General features: G+C 38.8%; 1 protein-coding gene across 5 annotated transcripts in view; it reads left to right on the forward strand.

Moving 5' to 3' along the window:
* The window catches only part of ADGRL1 (adhesion G protein-coupled receptor L1), a 283392-nt gene that overhangs the window by 119724 nt on the left and 142524 nt on the right, over positions 1-21144 (forward strand). For all 5 annotated transcript variants that reach the window (XM_063449237.1, XM_063449241.1, XM_063449242.1 and 2 more), the window contains exon 2: positions 4734-4867. In XM_063449237.1, the coding sequence (XP_063305307.1) occupies positions 4798-4867 (70 nt within the window). In that variant the 5' untranslated portion in view covers positions 4734-4797. The remainder of the gene's footprint in view (positions 1-4733; positions 4868-21144) is intronic.

The following is a 21144-nucleotide window of genomic DNA, read 5'->3' on the forward strand; positions in this document are numbered from 1 at the left end:
TCTTTACTTCCTAGAGTCTTTTTGATATTTCCTCCTCTCCATGAAATTTCACATGTATCAATACCTATACATTTGAGTAATGTAGGATTTTTATTGTGTATCAGAAAGTGCTTTGATAATGAGTGATTTTCATAACCTTTAGAAATATTACGGTAATGTTCTGCTAGCCTTGTTTTGAGATTTCTAGTTGTCATGCCAACATACTGGAGTCCATTTTGGGATGGGAGGTATTTAAAAATTTGAACTCATGTTTAGTTAAAATATTCTGTTCTCGGCCGTTTTTTAAAAATGAATTTAAAATTACTGGTGGGGTCTTTGTCTAATTTTTCATAGACATTAGGGTCATTTAATTGTCTAATCGCCTCTTTAATGTGCAAATCTTTTGGTAATATAACCACGCCACCTCCTTTATCGGCCGATTTGATAACAATGTTCTCATCATTTTGTAATTCTAAGAGTGCATTCTTTTCTGCTTTAGTAAGATTATTTTGCCTGTAATATATATTAAATATGGAGTGTGACCTGTATGGGCTGGAACAGCAGACAGTGCAAATGTTCTGTGAATATAAAGTATGTATAGCAGAGTGTGCTTGAGGATGGAAAGTGTTGCCTGCACGTTGGATGTGAATTCATGTAGAAGTGTTCTATACTAGAGGATGGGGTAGTGTATGTACTGTAAGTGAGTGTCTTGTAGCAGATTGGACTTACGGAATTTTGGGTCAGTGTCTGCATAACAGAGTCTGCAAAGATGATGGGGTAGCCCTTACACTGTGTTGAAGGTCATGATGGAGAGTAAGGTGGTGCGGTCTGTGCTGTGTTTAGTGCTGGTCAGGGCTGGTGCAAGGATTTTTGAGTACATAGACAAAGATGCATTTTTCCACCCCCCAAAAATAACATCTTCACCTGTGTGCCTCTTAACCTCCCTTGTGTGTTTCTTATCCCCTCTTTTAAATGTATTTAGAGTATCTTATCTCCCCCCTCTTTGTATCATTTTGTGTGTCTTACTCCTCCCAGCCCCTTTGTGTGACTCCTTCTCTCCCAGCCCCCTTGTGTCTTTTACACCTCCCAGCTCCTTTGTGTGTCTCTTTTTCACCTTCTCAGGCTCTGCTGTGTGTTTCTTTCACATCCAACCCATCTCCCCTCCCCATCCATTAGTGGTCCCCTCCTTTCCCTAGCCTAAGTGTTTCTCCCCCTTCTGCTCCATGTGCATTCCCCACCCCCTTAGTGGTCCCCTCGCCTTCCTAGTGTGTCTCCTACCTCTCTCGTAGCGGATCTCCATACAGGAGCTTCAGTTTTCTGTACCCAGCTGGACTGACAGGAAGTGCTCTCTCAGTGAGCATCTCCTATCAGTCCGGCTGGGTACAGGAAACAGAAGCTACTGTACCGTGCTCTGCTCTGCCATGCTACACTCAGTGGTGTATACACACTGACAGTCACGCACACTCAATGACAAAACACACAGACGTCACTCATTTGACACACACTGGCAGATATGCACTGACAGTCACACACTCACACTCAATGACAAACACACAGACGTCAGTGACAGGCACACACTCACTGATCTGACACACACTCATTAATTGACAGACACACACACTGACAAACACTCATTGACAGACACACTGATAGTCACACACAGACTCAATGACAAACATACTCTCACTGATTTGACAGACACTCACAAACACACACTGACAGACACACAGACACACTAACAGACACACTCATACACACATACACACATACACTTACATGCACACATACACTCACATGTTCACACATACACTAACAGCACATACATACACTCACATACACACACATGCACTCACATACAATCACATGCACACATACACACACACTCACCCACATACATACACATACACTCACTCACAGACACACACACATACATTCATTAATTATAATTTTTATAATTAAAAAAATTTCACCCAGCTTCCCTACCTGGAGAGCTGGCATGGATCTATCCCTGGGGTCTAGTGGGGCTGCTGGGAGGCGTGTGGCTGTGGTAGAATCAGAGGCGGCGAGGGAGCTGTGATTTCCCTGCTACGCTCCCTTGCGCCTCGCGGGCTGTCTACTGATGCTGGGAGATGGAAAATTACATCATATTCCAGCTCCCGCACCATCAGCAAACGGCACGCGAGGTAGCAGAGCAGGGAGATCAGAGCTCCCTCGCCGCCTCTGATTCTACCACAGCCGCACACCGAGGACCTGGTAGAAGGGAGCGCTTCCCTCCTGCCGGTGACTAGAATCTTGCTCTGGGGTATGAGGTAGGATGGTGTGGTGTTGATGTGTTGCTGTCAAGGCCAGATTGGGGGAAAAAAGGAGCCTGGGGAAAAAAAACATAAAATTGAAAATTGTTTCTGTAACATGAAGGACTGTACTTACAGGACTTTAAAGGTTAGAGCTGCTACCCTCTGCCTTCCTGGTCTGCAAGTCTGGATTTATTTGCTTGTCCTCAGGGTGGGCAGACTTAAAGGGAAACTATAGTGACAGAGCTTCCCTCTCTGTCAAGATTCCCTCCCCCCTGCTCCCGGTGATGCAGAAGGAGTTAATAATCCCTTCAGTCACTTACCTGGGTCCAGCGCTGATGTCCCTCGGCGCTGGCTCAGCTCCACCCATGCTCCTTTCACATCAACTTCAGCCAGTGGGGGACACCTAATGTCGTCGTTAGAAAAGGACATGGATTCAGAGTGCCCAGCATCATTCTCAGAATGGCACGTGTATGAACAGGGGGTGGTTCATGTAATAATTGATGCCAGAATGACACTTGTATCAGGAGGTGTGATCTGCATCTATAACACTGCCAGAAGGTATGGCTTAAATCCTGGAGGCAAAATACCCAACTAAACCCAGAGTTAGTACCTCTGACATCCACAGGTAACCTTACAAAAAGTTACTTGTCACTGCGTTTCAGGAGGGTCCAGGGCTCACTCAGCAGGGGTGAATTTCTGTTGACCAGGGCTACATTTTTCAGCCTGTGTAAGGGTATGCTGCTAGATGTAGACATTACTGTACTGTGGATGAAGGCCTATGTAGCTGACCATGCTTTATAATGTGATGAACCTGGAGGTAAGTGCCTGTACAGCAGAGCATGGTGGGGATGGGGAAGTTACCGTAGTGGAAGGTGCGTTGTATGATGGAGATGTTAGCGTACTGTGAGTGAGTGTCTGTGTAGCCGAGTGTGAGAAAGGATGGGGTAAAATTGTTATTCTATGACTGACAATAAGGACTGTCTAATAGAACAATCGTTGGTCAAATATAAACCTTTCATTCAACAAGTGCCCAAAAATTAATATTTCCTACTGTAAGTATTATCATATTTAAAGGACTCACTGAATAGTCCAGAAGAACCCCAGGGGTATATGTGGCGTTGCTTTAGGAATGTGTGTTCTAGACTAGAGGATATCCTTGGTGGTGGCTGCAGGAACAGTGGTGATTTTAGCCCAGCGAAGGAGAGAGGTGGAGAAAGGTGTGTGAGAGAAAGGCTGCGTGCCAGGATTAATAAAGAAGGGGGAAGGGAGCCTGAAATCAGGAAATGTAGAGCATGGCAGGGATATTAAAAGACAAGAGGGAGATGGAAAAAAAGAGAGTATGGATGGAGAGCGACTTAATATAAAGAAAAGCCAAAGAAAAACGACCCTGCTGATATGATATGCAGCTGGACATCTATTACGGTTTATCTAAATGTAAATAAGGGCAAACAGACAGACACACACAGAATGACAGAAAAAAAAATCATATAGATTCATTTGGAGAGTTGGGAAAATATCAATATACACACACGAACAGAATGACAAACAGACAGAATAACGAACAGACACCAGTCAGATACATAGATGGGTGTTAGAGAAAGACAGACAGACATAGAGGCAGACAGACAGACAGAGATAGATACATAGATATATAGATAGAGATATGTGTTTGCTGGGAAACTAACCTGGTAATAAAGTAAAAGGGAAGAGTGGGTTAGGAAGGAAGACATGATGGCAGAGGGGGAAATGGATGGGAAACACAGGAGATGAGGGAGAGCTGCATCTGGGAAGCCACGCACTAATACCATAGGGGGAGGGTAGAGCGATGGAGGAGGTACAGGGTGAGAGAAACTGCTTTACATCAGCCTGCAATCTCACACATATATAATAAATGTAGTCTGTCACCACCTTTACTGTGAATGGACATGAAGGACTGCCCTTACTTGTCACACAGTCTGTGCCTTCCAACATGGCAGATGCTGAGTCTCTTTAACCCTTTCCATAACTAAACCTTCTGATAAATCTCTGGTTGGCATACACACACAAATGCACACAACACACACACACACACACACTTGCAAACATACATAAAAAACAAATACATATAGGTTTCGTGTTTGGATGACGATAACACAACATCCAATATGCATCTAAATTTGTTTTCTTGTTTGTAACACTTCTTTTAAAACAAACATTTTGTAATATGCGTTTTATTATAAGAGGGAGTAAAAACATTGGAAACAGAACCGTCTATATACCCATTTGGAGGAATGAGCAGAACCAAATGTTACAAATGTATTTATTTTTCCTCTTCTTGCGTGTGTTTTCACATAATGGTTCAAGAAGGTAGTTCCATCCCCTATACTTCGTGGCATTTTCTTGGGGGTGCAGATATATAATGTATTAAGAATTTCATTAAAGTGTTAATACATTTATCTGGATGCTTTCCTTGTCTTACAGACCTCCTTTGCCGGCGCGGTGATGTTACAGAGGAGTACTCATTGATTGGGTTGTGCAGAGCGGTATGGCGGGGGCCTGGCTGGTTCTGTGGGGTCTCTGTTCAGCCGCCATATTATTGACTTCTTCCACTCAAGGTAAGAAACCTCTTTTTTTTTTAGCATTTTTCCTTCTCCTAAATTTCCAAATTTTTTCGCATTATCTGGACTCTGGACTTGTATTTATTTAAACGGTTCTTATACACTGCTCCTATCCAGAGTGCTTTACAAATTATGCTAAAATAACATTGGTAATTGTAATAAAAGGAGAAGAAAACTCTGCCTGTTAGCTTTAAATCTAGAGGGGAATTATATATTTAGACACAAGGTTGTGGGGAATAAAATAAAATTGTGAAGTAACAGAATGCATACACGATTGTGCTACTCAGTCTGTAAGGAATTCACTGTGATTAGCGGACTGACTTTTCTCTGGTTATGCCCCGGAGGCTCCTGGTTTGAATGCTGATTGTTGAGCCTTCTGGTTTCTATGGTGAATTCACATCCACGACCCACCTCATGGAATCTGAAAGTCCTCATCCAGTGATTGATCTTAGACAGGGTTCTGGATCACTGATTCTTCAATGCGTCCTGCTTTGGTAAATGATCACTGCAATGAGGAAACTCTGATCAATTCATTTTAATGTATAGAATCTATCAGTGACGTAATTCATTTTTATTGTGCTAGGCCCAGCCAAGCCTATTAAAGCAAATATATGGATTATTACCCCTCACATGCATCGCACAGATATGCAACTATATAACATGTATATTTGATGTCCTATGTCTTGCCTTATGCCCTTACCATTCATGTCGGCCTCTCCCTGTCATTTCAGCTCTCCCCTTTTGTCTCTCTTATGTCTGTCAGTCTCTCCTAACACGTCTCTGTGTCTGTATCAAACTTGGTTTTGCTTTGTTTATATAAAACTCTCTGCTGCTCCCAATCCCCTATTGGGGAATCTCATACATCTATAGAACCTTTACATCTAAGGCATTTTACATTCCCACCTGCTAATCTCATTAGCAAGATTTTTATTTCTAAATTATATTGCATCCCCCCACCCTCTCCCCCCTTTCCACTTGCCTACATTTCCTTGCAGGAAGGGGGCTTATTTCTGTCGGTCTACTAAAGGAAACACACTTTTGCCCTCTTGGTTTTCACTGTCTCTACTCACACACTGTGCGGGACCTTTAACATAGACAGCACTGGGACGTGGCATCAGTCATATCCCTGCCTCATCATCCGGAGGCCATGCACAAGAGAACTGAGGCAACAAATGTTTTGCTTCCTTGGTCCTCTGAAAAGCACTGAGAACCCGTCTGTTAAAATTAACATATGAGGCTGGATTCTCTTCGTAGAGTAAGGATTTACCCATTTCTATATTGAAGTCTATGAAAAAATTTCTAATCGGTAAGAGAAGCCACGCCATAGCCTGCTGTACTTTCCATCTTGGTGCCCTAGGCCCAAACAAAGTTGATCTAGTAAATGAGTCATTGGTGCTCATATCGTCCTAACGCATGAATGCACGTAAAAATATTGGATTCCCGTTTGTAATAATGGTTTCAATCCACATACAATCTATTTCTATATCAGGGTTATTCCGAAGAGAAGTGATTTGTCAGGAAATCAAAGTGAATTACAAATTTCAGTATAGAATAACTGCTCTTTTGGGCTAAAATGTAAAAATGTGAATGCCCAACAATTCACGCTTCAGCGAAAATCCCTTTTTACATTCATCGTCAAGCTACCACCATTTCTCACTAGTCCTGTCTTACTCTGTCTATTCTTTCCCCAAAACGTTATTAGTTATTGTGATGGTTCTATAAACAAAAATGTCACTTCAAATGATACATTAGAATTATAAAATGCATAGTAAATCTTATGTTCGTGAAACAATACTTAATTATATTTTTAAAAAAAAATTAAAAAAAGATTAGCTAACCTTATCTATGAAACCCTTAAATAAGCTCTGATGATGCAAACTGTCTTCTATGGCCACATAACAGTTAATCAGAGGTCACAAACAGTTATGTGATTTAAAATAAACATATTTGTTCATGGAAAGTACAAGAGTTTCTAAGAAAGCATATTTAGACAAACAACATCATTAATACCAAGAGACTATCAAAAAAAAGCCTGATAAATTTCTGGAGTTGCACAACCCGGGTTGAGTTATAAATACATATATTTAAAATTTGGAATATCCCTTTGAGCACAGTCAAATTCATTATTAAAAATTATAAGAATATGTTACAACTGTTATTCTGCCGAGAGAAGATCGTCCACCAGTACTCAGTTACCAAGTAAGGAGGGCATTGGGTCACAAGGCAACCACGAGGTCAATAGAAGCTCAGAAGATGCAGATATCTGCAGCTCAAATTGGAAAAATATTGTTGGGATAAATATTACTTTGATGTTGCATGAAGCTGGTCTTCATGGACATATGGCGAGAACTAAACATCTCTATCAAATGCCATTAGAAGTTTGCCAAACGTTCAAAACAATACATTTCAGTAATCCATTTCATTTTCGGGTGCTAGAAAACTTAATTAAGAGTAGAGAGGAATTAAGAGTAGATAAATTGAGCCAAATACTGGAAGTAAACTTACTGCATTACACCAAAGCTGGGATGGAGGTGGTCATCTTCCAGCAGAATAATGACCATAAACACACTTTTAAAGTTACACTAGAGTTTTCAAAGAGTTGTCAAGGATTTGAAGGTCATAGCATGGGCAGTTCAAAGCCCAGGCCTCAAACTAATTGAGATCTGTGCAGAAGTTTAAAAACTGCTGTATTTCAAAGTTCAAAACAAGTCAAAAATGTTGCCAATAAAAATGATGAACAATTGTAACCCAAAAGACTCACAGTTGTAGTTGCGCCAAAGTGGTTCTAATAGGTATTGATCTGAAGTGCAGGGGTGGGGGTGAAAATGTATATATATTCAAAACTTCAAAATGTTTGGGATGCTTACGAGAAAAACAAATGGTACAAATTCCAATAAAATCCATTTTAAATTTGGAGACTGAAAACATCCGTGGGAATGCAAATTACACCAACAGCCAGTTCAGAAAAGCTTTTTGTTCATGTTTGTTATACATGTTATGGGTGTAGGGGGTACTCTTGTAGATTTTATGCCTTGGGACATTCTGAACAGAAGAAAACATCCCTGACATAAAACTAGCCATTGTGTTTCTGACAAAAAATGTGATATAAAACCTTAATAGACTAATTTGCCATTCTTAAATTACACTAGAGAATTAAACACAAGTAAACAAAGCATCAAGTTCACTGCAGCCATTAACATTTAGGAGACGTATTATGTTATAGAGACTTATAGTGTTGTATACAGTTTTGTGCCTTTTCTGGTGGTTTTGGTAGTTTTTAGTGAAATTTACTAAAACATATAAAAAAAAAGTGTATGTTGTCTCTTTTGGGCCGCCTTCTTTTGAATACACTCATTGTTTTGATGACATATCAACTTGATTTATTTCTTTTTCCACTACAAAACCATTCTATTTCACTTTTTTTGGTAGCTTTTTCTAAAATGGATATTACTTTACATAATTGTTAAAATAATAATAATAATACGGTAATAATAATGTAAATACGGACAGATTAAAGCAAAGACACTTTTTTGAACACTGTTACATTTCTCCCATGGTTTTTCAAACTGTTTTAAACTTCACATATGTGGTGCTTGATAAAAAACATTACAGCACCCATTGCCAGTCTCTTGGAGAAGCTGAATTCATTAAAGGTAATAGAAACTAGATCTGCATTTCTACATTAAGTCTGTTATCCAGAAGCCATTTGTCTTTATTCTTCCATCGGTAGCTAAATCCATCATCTGCAGGTTTCACTGGCCTGACAAAGGGGACCACGACTCCACAAAACAGAGCTTAGGTGACTTTTGACAAGGTGATAGCAAAGTTTAGGTCAAAATAGCTGAATTGGATAAAAAAAAAGTTCAGCCGTCTTTTTTTGTTCTCAGCTAGACTATTTCGGCCTAAATGTGTATCTCCATTATCACTTCTCAGCAGTTATCAGTGTAACGAATAAATCTCTCTCTGTATTAATACTGGATACTATCTCACTTCTGAAGCTCTATCCACTCCCCCATCTTTCTTTCTCGGTTTCCATCCATCCTCCACAATATTGTATCTCTCCATCTTTTCGTGTTCTCTCCTTGATTTACTCTCCGATCCCTCTTTCCCACCATCCACTGAATTTAATCATCCCACAGAAAGCTAATTAACACCTAATTAATTCAGGGATCTCTCTAACCTGGGAGTCACGAATGCTTAACATTCACTGGCAGATAAATAAATTGGGATTTTCCTGCCAAATTGTTTTCTACATATTTCAGCCAAAAAAAATAAACATCTAAACTTTCCATCTTACAACTAGATGTATCTAAAGCTATTATGTATTATTATCATTTCATAATACAAATTATTCAGCTTGGTATAATATTGGTATGCAGGACAGCAGTTTATTTATTAAGATATACAGACGCATCAGAAAGTGATAATGAACTTATAGTCTAGAAGATAAAGATAGGTTGAGACTAGACTTGAAGATTTGTTTTGGTCCGAACTGCAATTCATTAGAATTTGTGTCGATAGGGTGATCAAGCAAATTACCAAACTCTTAGCCAAAATGTACGAGAATCACGAACCAACAGTTATGCCCAAGAGCTTACTCTTTTCGTTTTGGTTCATGATTCTGGATTCCTATATATATATATGGTGGAACTAAATTCCCATATTTATTCTCTTAGATAGGCGTTGTATAGTAGCCTTCTTAGTTATGAATTTTTACAAGTCTGAGTGTGCCGTAACTCGTTTTTTCTGTATGAATTTTGGTCACTGCGGCAGCACCTTTCTTACATAATGCAGCTTTCGGGTGTGCCCCCAATCTCTTCTCTGTGCAAGTATATTTGGAATCCAGACCAGATTCCTTTGGGGTTAAATGATCTACAAAAAGTAGATATATACAAATATCAGTAATATTCAAAGGAGGAAAATGATCTGTTATGGTTAAACATAGATCACATATAAGTGACATTAAATGGAGGAATATGACCTATTCAAGTTTGATACAAAAACATGATTGTATAATATAGTTATGAAACATCTGTTTTAGCAACCCCCAGTCAGTCTCTAAAAACATTATCCCAGATTTAGGTACAACAATCTGGTCAACAGTTTTACCAGATTGGAGCCATATTGCATACAGATTAACTCTTTGCAACCGCATATTCTCACAGTTTTATATTTTTTATATAACTATTGAACTATTGAATTGAGTTGTTCTATAGAGAAAAATAATTGTACGCTTTAAAAAAAATTCTAATTAGCTTGAGAGTATGGGAAATTGTTCACTAGGTTGAGAATGCAGAATGAAACACTTATGTATGGTCCTTTTTGTGTTACAACATTTAGAGTTCTTTAATTTACAAATACAATCAAATAGTACTTAACGGTGATGTTTCAACAATCTTGCTGAAACAAGCCTTTTCTATGATGACAAAAGAAGAGAAGATGTAGCGAAAGGCTGAAAAGATTGGAGAAATTACATTGTGTTAAAAACATTTTCTATAAATCTTCATTTCGAGTTAATGAATAATGTACAGAGAATTACATAGAAACGTTCAATAAATGGGGTTTGTTTCCTAAACAGTGAAGTTAGCAAATGCAAAATGTTGGGGGAAAAAAATAGTTGGAAAAAAAAACATAATTTTATCAGCTTTGACGGGACTTATTTACTAAATTTGATAAACTTTAACAACGTATGCTATTTTTCTGACTCTGACCTCAACTTCATAATTTTTTTATAAGATTTTTAAATAATTTAATATTTTTTGATAAACGTTTTAAATGATTTTTATTTTTAATAATTTTTAAAATATATATATATATCGATATATCAAATTAAATTATTTCACATACTTATCCAAAAATATTCAATCATTGAAAGAAAAAAAAAAGTTTATCCAAAAATATTAAATTGAGATCTATTACTATTACATTAATTTGTTATTTTTTTTAAAAAAAATAGTCCAATTTCCCTGTCTCTTCTTTATAATACCCAGCTCAATTAATATTACAGCTGGGTTAATTTTCCAGTTTTAGTAAATAAACACCATCACAGGTCACTGTGTATTAAATAAAACCTAAAATGAAATGTCAGTAAAGCGTTCTGAACACTGAAAGCTAGCATTCTTTAACACCAAAGCACTTGGAAAAAAAAAAGGAATAAAAAAAAAACCGGAATACTGACATTTATATTTGCTAAAAGGAGGGTTACATGACACAACCAGATACATTGTTTGCCCCATGCTATTCTGGAGGCCAAAGGGCCACGGCTACATCAGAAATAGTATAACCCTGCCTACTTACAGACAAGTGAATCACTGTCAGGCATATTCCAAGTACAAGCAGCGTGTCAGTACATCTTGGTCTGGAAGGAGTCCCTAGAGATTGGTTTGTGTTGAATTGCTATGCATTTGAAGCGGGTGATTATGCATTAGTTCATTTGTTAGTTTATTTATTCCATTTTTTATCTGTTCGTTTTTTTTGTTTTGTTTTTTTAATGCTTGTTAGCTAAATTGGATTTTTATTTTAATTTTTCTATTCTGAATGAATTTTTTTTTTTTTTTTTTTTTAGCACTCATTTGTAAATCTGAGCTTGACTGGCAACAAACCTATTTCTCCCACCGATGAGCTAAAATAATAGATTATTCACCCAGCTATCTGTTCTCTGCTAATCAGTAGTTTAGATGCAGAGGAGAATTCTGGGTTGTGGCCGACCACAAGCAGTGTGTCGTTTTCAGCATACTTTGCATTTTAAACACTGACCTTGCAAGGCTGGCATCATGCTATGATTAACTCCTATAACAAGATGTTACCTATTTTGCTGCTTTTGTTTAGGCACAGTGTGACATTGAATGTACCCTGCATTAAAAAGGGTTTATAATTTCCCTGATATACCTCTTTATTAAACCACAATTTCACTGCTGCTTTATCCTTCCTCGTTAACATAGATATATACGCCAAAGGTTATAAATGTTCTTTATTTGTATGCCACATCCCAGAATCCCTTGCTGCATATGATGCTCCCTATAAAGTGTTTTCATTCCCTTGGTTTAGTTTCAGGGTTTGTTTGTTTTTAGTTTGTTTTATTGTGCGTTGTGCTGTAAATGAATCTGGAGCCATTTCTCTGGATGGCTGACAAATAAGACCGTTCTCGATTAGGGCCGTGACGCAATTCTCTGATGGCTGAGAAATGTGGGAGTTTTGCTGATTTGCTGTGACATAATTACTATATATATTGTGTTGCCTTAAATTACCCCACAGTTTGCCACGTTCAATATGTCCACTGGATTGAATAAAAGGAATTTATTTACCATATATTTGTTTTGCCCTATATTGTTTCTATGTAGATGTATAGTGTATGTATTTTGTCCTTGGACTGGTTTAGATTTGTTATCTCTATTAACGTGCCCACTATTACACCACTACTATAGTTATTCTACCACCCCAGATTGGCTCTGTGTGATGTGCTATATTCATTCTTTCACCCAGAATAGGTCAATATTATTCACTTTCCCACCTCTAGCTTACTGTATGCATTCTGAATCCTGAATTGGCTGAGGCTTGTTTACTTGATTGAACCTGGATTGGCTCAGAGTGGAGTACTATATTAATTCTGCCCTCTGATTGGCTTAGAGTTATTTATCATATTCATTCTTCCTCCTGGACTGGTTTCAGAATAGATTACTCTATTCATTCTACTTTTTGAATTATCTCGGAGCTGTTTGCTGTGCTCATTCTGCCCCTTGGATTGCCTCAGAGTAGAATACCGCACTCATTCATCATGTGGATGACAAGTTTACATCCATCTAGGTATATGTTCAATCTCAGCACTGTGAGTGCATAGATTAAAATATATTCTTATATGAAGCTTGCTTCTTCCAAATAGAGCAGGTACTCTTGGATGAGATCGAGGAGATACGTGCAACATACCCACCCCTTCTTCTGAAAAGTTTAAAGGAAGCAAACACGCACCACCATCACTTCAATTGTAAAGCCATTGAGCCCAAGTCAACGGATAGCTGAATAACTTTAAATTTGCAATCAATTTGGCTAGTACAACAAATACTTTTCTTTAAAGCAATGCTATGCCATGACAAGGGCATAACAAATGATTAAAAAAAAAGAAGTTTTAAAAAAGGTCAGAAGTAGGAGGCAACCCAGGAAATAAACAAAAAGAAGATAAAATTATTATAGATGGGAATAATTATGAAAAGTAAAAATGAGAAACAATATTATTCTTGAACTTCAAGGACTGATAAATAACCGGATCAGTACAAATCTTCAGAAACAGCCGAGGGTAGGAGTTCAACCCACTGTAGACATATGTCCATGTACTTATCTATTCTCCTACGCAAGGAACGTGTGAGAGGTTCTAGAATCTCACTATAGATCCATAACTGAAACGTAGAAGATCTGTCTCTAAAGTAGGAGAAATTTAGAGCAAAGGTGTGTACAGAGAGAAGTCTGCACTCTGCCAACTGGAAAAGTCATCTGAAATACACTGCTGAGATATTCGAACCTCTACAAGCTGCTGTGAAATGTAAAGGCTCTAGGCTGCATAAACTGGTAACCTTGTGTCATGGTGGGTTCTAAACTACTACCAGTATGAAAAGGAGGCTAAAACTCTGGTCATTGTTTAGAGTTGGTGCAAAATAATGGTGGTGGGCAGATTATAGGTGAGTTTGTACGACAAGTGGTGGGTATATAAACCACCACCAATCACATGCAGATCACCACATACATCTAGCCGTGTCACATACCCTTTGTAAGTTATTTACACTTACCTCCTGTCTCCTACTCACCAGTTACCACCATTAATAACACTACCAAGCACTCATTCACCCCACCTCTAGCTCTATCGGGAATAAATACATTCTCCTACAATGGTCTGACAATACTGGCAATATTTTTCATAGTAGGAGCAGTGTATGATGACAACACTTATTTGCAGACAGTGTACCTTAATCCCCATTTGGTATAAAGCAGCCATCATGAATGACAAGTCTGAGTGTTCTAAAGCCTTGTAAGCATCTGTGTTGAAGAGAAGGGGTCTATATGGGTATATAGGCATGGTATTCAGCATTCTGATATCTCTCCAACTCCATGACTAGGAAAAAAGCTACCTTGTGTAATGAACAATGAAAATGATACATTTCGGAAAATATATTTGAAATGAAGTGCAAGATGTAACAGGACGAGAGAAATAACTAAAAGAAAAATTAGGATTCTTATCATCTTGTCAGAGAATAGAGATGGAGGAGATTAAGAACTCCTGAAGAAAGAATATCCCATCCAACTGCAAAGATCGCTACAGTTCTATGACCTTCACCTTCTCTGTGATATCACAGGGGGCCAGTATAGATCACAGGATCCTGTGATCCATATGTGCATTCTGTACAAGTTCCAAATAACTGCTTCCAAGTATCTTCATCTTACTATTACTAAACCACCATTAGCATCCTTCTTCAAGAAAGGACCTACTTGACAAGCTCATAGACCCCAAAGTCTGATTTCAATTAACTTGTTGAGTAGTTGTCATTTCTTGTAACTTATAAACAACATTTACTATAAACAATCTACTCTTGCAGTCTCACATAGGATAATTACCATATATAATGCCTGCATTGCAAGATATGCAACACACATCCTCTTGGATGAAGGTTCTCCTGATTCTTAAGCTTGCAGAATTCACACAATAGACTACAATACTGACATCATAGCAATGTATGCTGAGAACTGATGGGCATATGTGGTTGAGGTGTCGAACTTTTAGCTTTATTTTCTTTAAAATGTATATATTTGCTGCAAATTCTGCTAGCATAAAACAGAGTGACATTTAAAGGTCTTCCATTCAAGAACAACGTCTTGTACCCATGACAGGTAGAGTGAGTGGGTCAGCTGACATACCAATAAAGGGTGTGAAAATATGGATGAAGTTGATATTGTTGACTGCATGGCTGCAGGTGCTTCAGGGTCCCCTGGTTTTAGCCAAACTGAACCGGAGACAGTGCATGCAGCTTTCTGACCCCATTACCACTACATCCGAATGTTGGGGTTATGGTGCCCAGTAACTACTTTAAATTTATTTTAACCAAAAAAAATACATTTAAAGTAGTGGGGGAGTCAATTCCAGCCTGTGCTGCCCATTTAATCTTTCAGACAGCAGCCTTTGACACCAGTTAAGTGCTAGATCCCTTCTAAGGAATTTTACCATAATTTTTTAGTGGCACTGTCATTCCGAACTTACCTTTCTTTAATCGATTCCTCTTCTCTCCCTCTGTCATGATCTCTTCTTCATTTCTTCCTGTTTGCTCTAGTTTTCTTTAAAACATAAGACAAAGTAGGGACTATTTTGTCTTATGAAGGTTTCCTACGCCTGACCATCTCTGACCAGCGGAGGAACACAGTGTGCTCCGTTTCCCATGGTCAGAGAAATTTCCCCACAATTCTTACCTTTCCTCCGTGATCTCGCGATGCTTCCTGTCAGTATTCCCGAACGACCTGATATTTAAACAGAACGCTGGCGAAACTACCGAATTTTGTCCAAACAGAATGAGAACAGTTTGTGACTTTTTTTGGATGGGAATTTCATTCGAATTAATGAAACTCCGATCCTATTCGTGCTGTGGCTGCATCTTGCAGCCGCTTTGTAGATAGCTCCCTAATTCCCACGGTATCAGGGAACTATCTACCAAAAGGCTGATAGACCTAAATTGGTCTTTCAGCCACATTTACTAATACTATGTAAAGGTTACTTAGTATTAGTAAATGCTGCCCCTACTCACTATATTGTGAGTAGGGGCATGTCTAGTAAACAGTGAGCAGCCTGTGGCCTGTGGCTGCTCACTGTTGTAAAAAAGATATATACAAAAAGAAGACTTCTAATGGTAAGTATGAAATTTCGATACGAACAAAGTCCCGAATTGCGTCCTAACACAAACTGTTCTCATTCTGTTAGTATGAAATTCTGTAGTTTCGCCGGCGTCCTGTCTAAATGACAGGACATTTGGGAATACTGACAGAAAGCATTGTGAGATCACGAAGGAAAGGTAAGAATTGTGGGAAAATTTCTAGGACCACCGGAAATGAAGCACACTTTGCTCCTCCGCTGGTCAGAGATGGTCAGGCGTAGAAAATTTCCATGAGACAAAATAGTCCCTACTTTATCTTATGTTTTAAAGAAAACTAGAGCAGGCAGGAAGAAATGAAGAGAGTCTGACAGAACGAGAGAAGAGGACTCGATTGGGGAAGGTAAGTTCGGCATGACAGTGCTGCTTTAAAGGCATATATAAGAAGAACATCTGCTTGTATGGAGTCATATTATATTGCGAGAAAACATATCCTATTTTCCATAGCATACCCGGCATCACAAAGGTTGTAGCACTCTAATTATTAATATTTATATAGCGCTAACAAATTTCGTAGAGCTGTACAATGGGTGGACTAACAAACACATAATTGTAACTAGATGAGTTTGACGCACAGAGGGGTTGAGGGACCAGCTCAATGAGCTTACATGCTAGAGGGATTGGGGTAAAGTGACACAAAAGGTAAGGGTAGGGTAGAAAAGTAGATTGGTTAAACAGTATTTACTGAAGACGTAGTGTGTTTTTTAATGACAGTTGCACAAGAGGAAGTAATGTTTGTGTCTACCTATTAAATTATCTTTGTGGACACAGAGTTCTTTGTGCTAAAGTTACTGTTTATATTGGAGTAATAGTGGGTGATTTGTGGATCCCATTTCTCCTTTCACCATCAGAATCAGGAAATTAAGTGCTGGTTCGTGTGATTTATTAACTACAACATCTTCTGCTGAATTTGGCCATTCCTGCCCTCAACATATTATCAGGGGTTCTTCAACAATCACCACTAGGTTTACAGCCAACACATTCTCAGGTTACACTTCCCCTTTAATTCTTGACTTTAAAGAGGCATAAAAAGTTGCTCCTACTCAAGAAAAGTCAAGATCTGGATTACAAAAAAAAAAAAAGAATTGGCACTGCCTGCAAATCAGGGTTTCTAAAAGTTATCACCTTTTGAATAATCAGGGGCGTAACAGATGTGAGTAGGTTGTAGAAGTGCGATTCATGCAGAGTTCTTTACAAGTAGAAACTGACTGCTAATAAAGAACAATTCACCATCTAGTCTGCACATGTTCAGCTTCTGAACCATATGCCTGACCTAGGAATTTGTGGAAGCTTCAGCAGCCGGAGCCCCAGCGTTAGCCTGTTCATGGCATGTTAAATTGGAGAAAAACAAAAATAATAAAATGATTTTGCACATTCATAGTGTTTGGTAGGCTGTGAAAATGAAATGGTACAAATTACAATAACAGAAAATTTTCATTTCAGGTTCTAACACTAATGAAAAACAGGCTAATGTCAGATATGCAAGGCACTGCGTCAGGGCATGAGCAGACTGGGATATTAAAAGTCTATACATGGAAACCAGACATGCAAACTGTGTAAACATCATGTTTTATGAATCTATAGTTTGTATAGGTTCCCCGTTAACTTTTAATATATTATCCTAGTTGGACTTGAGTGAGCTTTGCTCAGTGTTAGAACGTGATTGGCTGGATCTCCAGCCTATCACTATGCTGTAGAAGGATTTAGGAATATAAAAGTACTCTATGCTTCCAGTGTAGGCTAATTTTTACTTCCGTCATTGGGCTATAGGACACACATCTATTATTTTGCATAATGTTTTTTAAATGTATTTCAATAATACCCCTTCGGTCACTTACCTGGGTCCAGCACCGATGTCCCTCTGTGTTGGCTCGTGTCTGCCTTCTCTCCTCTCCTGCTGATGTCGGCCAGGGGTGGAGACTTAATGCGCATGAGCTGCAATGGCCGCACTCGCATTAGGATTTCAATGCTTTCCTATGGAGTTATACATGACACTGGACATTCCCATGCATAGCGTGAGGACATCCAGCGTCAATTAGGCTACCAAAAGTCACCTAATGTCCCAGAATTGCCTCTAGTGGCTGTCTGGTAGACAGCCACTAGAGGTGGAGTTAACCCTAGTAGGTAATTATTGCAGTTTCTTAAAAACTGCAATAATAACCTGCTCAGGACAAAGAAACATGGGACAGTGTACCCAATCCACTTCATTGAGCTCAAGTGGTCCGGGTGCCTATAGCATACCTTTAAGAGGTTTTTGTTTTTCTATTTTTTTTACTTTTGCTTCTGTAGCAAAACATAACTCATCCTGACCAGTGTAAAAGCAGGGGATTTCTTTGAAGATGCACACAGCTTCATATTGGCAACAGCACACATGTCCTGCCCCCAGTGTTCTCAACCTTTCACTGTCATCCAAAGTTGAATATCTTATGTGGAGGTTTATTAAAACATTAGCCAAGATAACAGAGGGCAGTGGCAGAACTAATTACATTTTGGGCTCCCCCTATAGAGCAGGGGTGGCCAAAATGCATATCCGCAACTGCTGTCCATTCCCCACTTTGTGAGCTGTGGATTTACTATTTGGCAGTAGAAGAAACGCCAAGCACACTAGAATGGATTTGCACATAAAACTTTTTTTTTTTTTTTTTTTTTATACAATGGATAAGCATAGATTATACAAAAAAAAGTGCAGATGACAGTACAGGTATGTAAACAACAAATAGCATACCAATAGCCACTATATATGCAATATAAAGTGCTCAAGAAAGAAACCCATAAATGCATATAAAAGCAGGCATACTGACCCAAGAGCAAGAGACAACAGGACCCCAAAGTTTCGACAACACAGCCTTCCTCAGGGGGAATGTCTAACTCAGTGGTCTCTGTTCCTACTAATATACGCTGGAAATTACCCATGGGTTAATTGCCCTTATTGAGAACATGTGTGGAGAACGAAGGAATAATGTCAGATTATCAATGAAGTCCGAATCGAATACCTTCCGGGTTCATACGATATCACGTTCGCGTGACATCAGACTCATTCCAGCGCATGAGATCAACATGTAACATGAAGCTGAGTAACTTCCGGATTCATCCGATGTCCGACGCCATCACGTTCCCGTGACCTCAGACGCAATTCAGAGTACGAGATTGTTGTGTAAACTTAAGAGTATTTTGTTTTTCTATTTTTTTTACTTTTGCTTCTGTAGCAAAACATAACTCATCCTGGCCAGTGTAAAAGCAGGGGATTTCTTTGAAGATGTACACAGCTTCATATTGGCAACAGTACACATGTCCTGCCCCCAGTTTTCTCAACCTTTCACTGTCATCCAAAGTTGAATATCTTATGTGGAGGTTTATTAAAACATTAGCCAAGATAACAGAGGGCAGTGGCAGAACTAATTACATTTTGGGGTCCCTCTATAGAGCAGGGGTGGCCAAAATGCATATCCACAACTGCTGTCCATTCCCCACTTTGTGAGCTGTGGATTTACTATTTGGCAGTAGAAGAAACCCCAAGCACACCAGAATGGATTTGCACATAAAACATTTTTTTTTTTTATACAATGGATAACGTTTCGACAACACAGCCTTCCTCAGGGGGAATGTCTAACTCAGTGGTCTCTGTTCCTACTAATATACGCTGGAAATTACCCATGGGTTAATTGCCCTTATTGAGAACATGTGTGGAGAACGAAGGAATAATGTCAGATTATCAATGAAGTCCGAATCGAATACCTTCCGGGTTCATACGATGTCATCACGTTCGCGTGACGTCAGACTCATTCCAGCGCATGAGATCAACATGTCATACGATGTCCGACGCCATCACGTTCACGTGACCTCAGACGCAATTAAGAGTACGAGATTGTTGTGTAAACTCTATGGTGGCGCTGTGAGGCCAAAATACCTAATACATAATACCTTATATCGGAACAAAACACGGCAGCATATGAAATAAACCATCTATTTACATTGAGATATAGTACTAAATCCTGATAGCCTCAGAGTAAAAACCTCATACATAATAAACTGAACAATAAGATAACCTGCCCCTTTATACAAAGAAAAGAGGTATCTTGTTGATTTATTATTTGGCCACAGATTCAAAAACACTGACAAACATGCACAGATACAGAAACATGGACACATGCACAGATACACACAAAGATACACAAACACTGACACACATACACAGATACATAAACACTGACACACATGCACAGATACAGAAACATGGACACATGCACAGATACACACAAAGATACACAAACACTGACACACATACACAGATACATAAACACTGACACACATGCACAGATACACACAGATACACAAACACTGACACACATGCACAAATACATATACTGGCACACATATGAATACCCTTAAGCTCACTGCTAGTCAAACTCTACCTACTGCTGTGTTCACCTTAAATGTCTGCCCTGATTTCCTGTGGGCCTCTCTGCACCCTTGCCTCCTTCTGTTTCATGACATGAAGCAATGGCAATGCTAATCCAGCCAGGAAGGGCTCCTTGACATCTGCAAGGGCGAATGGCGTCAGCGGACCCCTAAACAGCTGGGTCCTCCCTGGTACGGGTGCTGGTAGTTTTACTCCTGCTCAAGGGAATAAAAAAATGTATTATAGATATACTGATTTAAAATAAAATATGCAAAAACTATACATTGAAAATATATATATAAAAAAAAAAGATTATTTGAAACATTATCTGAAACCTCAAGCAGTACATGTTTTCTATAAACTGCTTTCCTGTACAAGGGTTCTGGGACCCGTATTTCAGTTGGTCAATAGTTCAACAGCTGAATTACAAAAGTGCCTAATGTACCAAGGGTGCCTTCTTAGAGTGCAACTGTAAAGTTAAACATGCTTTGGTATTATGCTATAGGAATAAGACCAATATAACATTACCAAATATCCTGGCCAAATTGTCAGAAAAATATAGAATAAAATGTTTTTTCACTATTTGTTTTTGTTTAGCTTTTTTTTTTTTTTGCTTTACTTACAAATACTACTAATGGCTACATACCATATATCCTACTAATTGTGGGATGCCACGCATGTCACCTGGGAGCAAGATGGCTAGCTCACAAACCAATGTCAATTTATTATGCAGTGTAACGTTATATAATTTCCCTTTACAAATGCTCCACAATTGTGTTTGCACATTGGTCAATATGTGAGCATGGAGACACTGTATTAGTGCAACCATTTCCTTGACTCTATTGATTGAGTAACAAGCAATGTGTCATTCGATGACTCCCTTGGAGCAAGACTCGAACGCATACACAACAAGCTGCAAAATATAGGCGGTGATTAATGCCAAGGCGTAGAAGTTAGGTTGTGTGAGGAGGGTT

The sequence above is a fragment of the Pelobates fuscus genome, chromosome 3 (genome assembly GCF_036172605.1).
Source record: "Pelobates fuscus isolate aPelFus1 chromosome 3, aPelFus1.pri, whole genome shotgun sequence".
In the NCBI taxonomy this organism is placed as follows: Eukaryota; Metazoa; Chordata; class Amphibia; order Anura; family Pelobatidae; genus Pelobates; species Pelobates fuscus.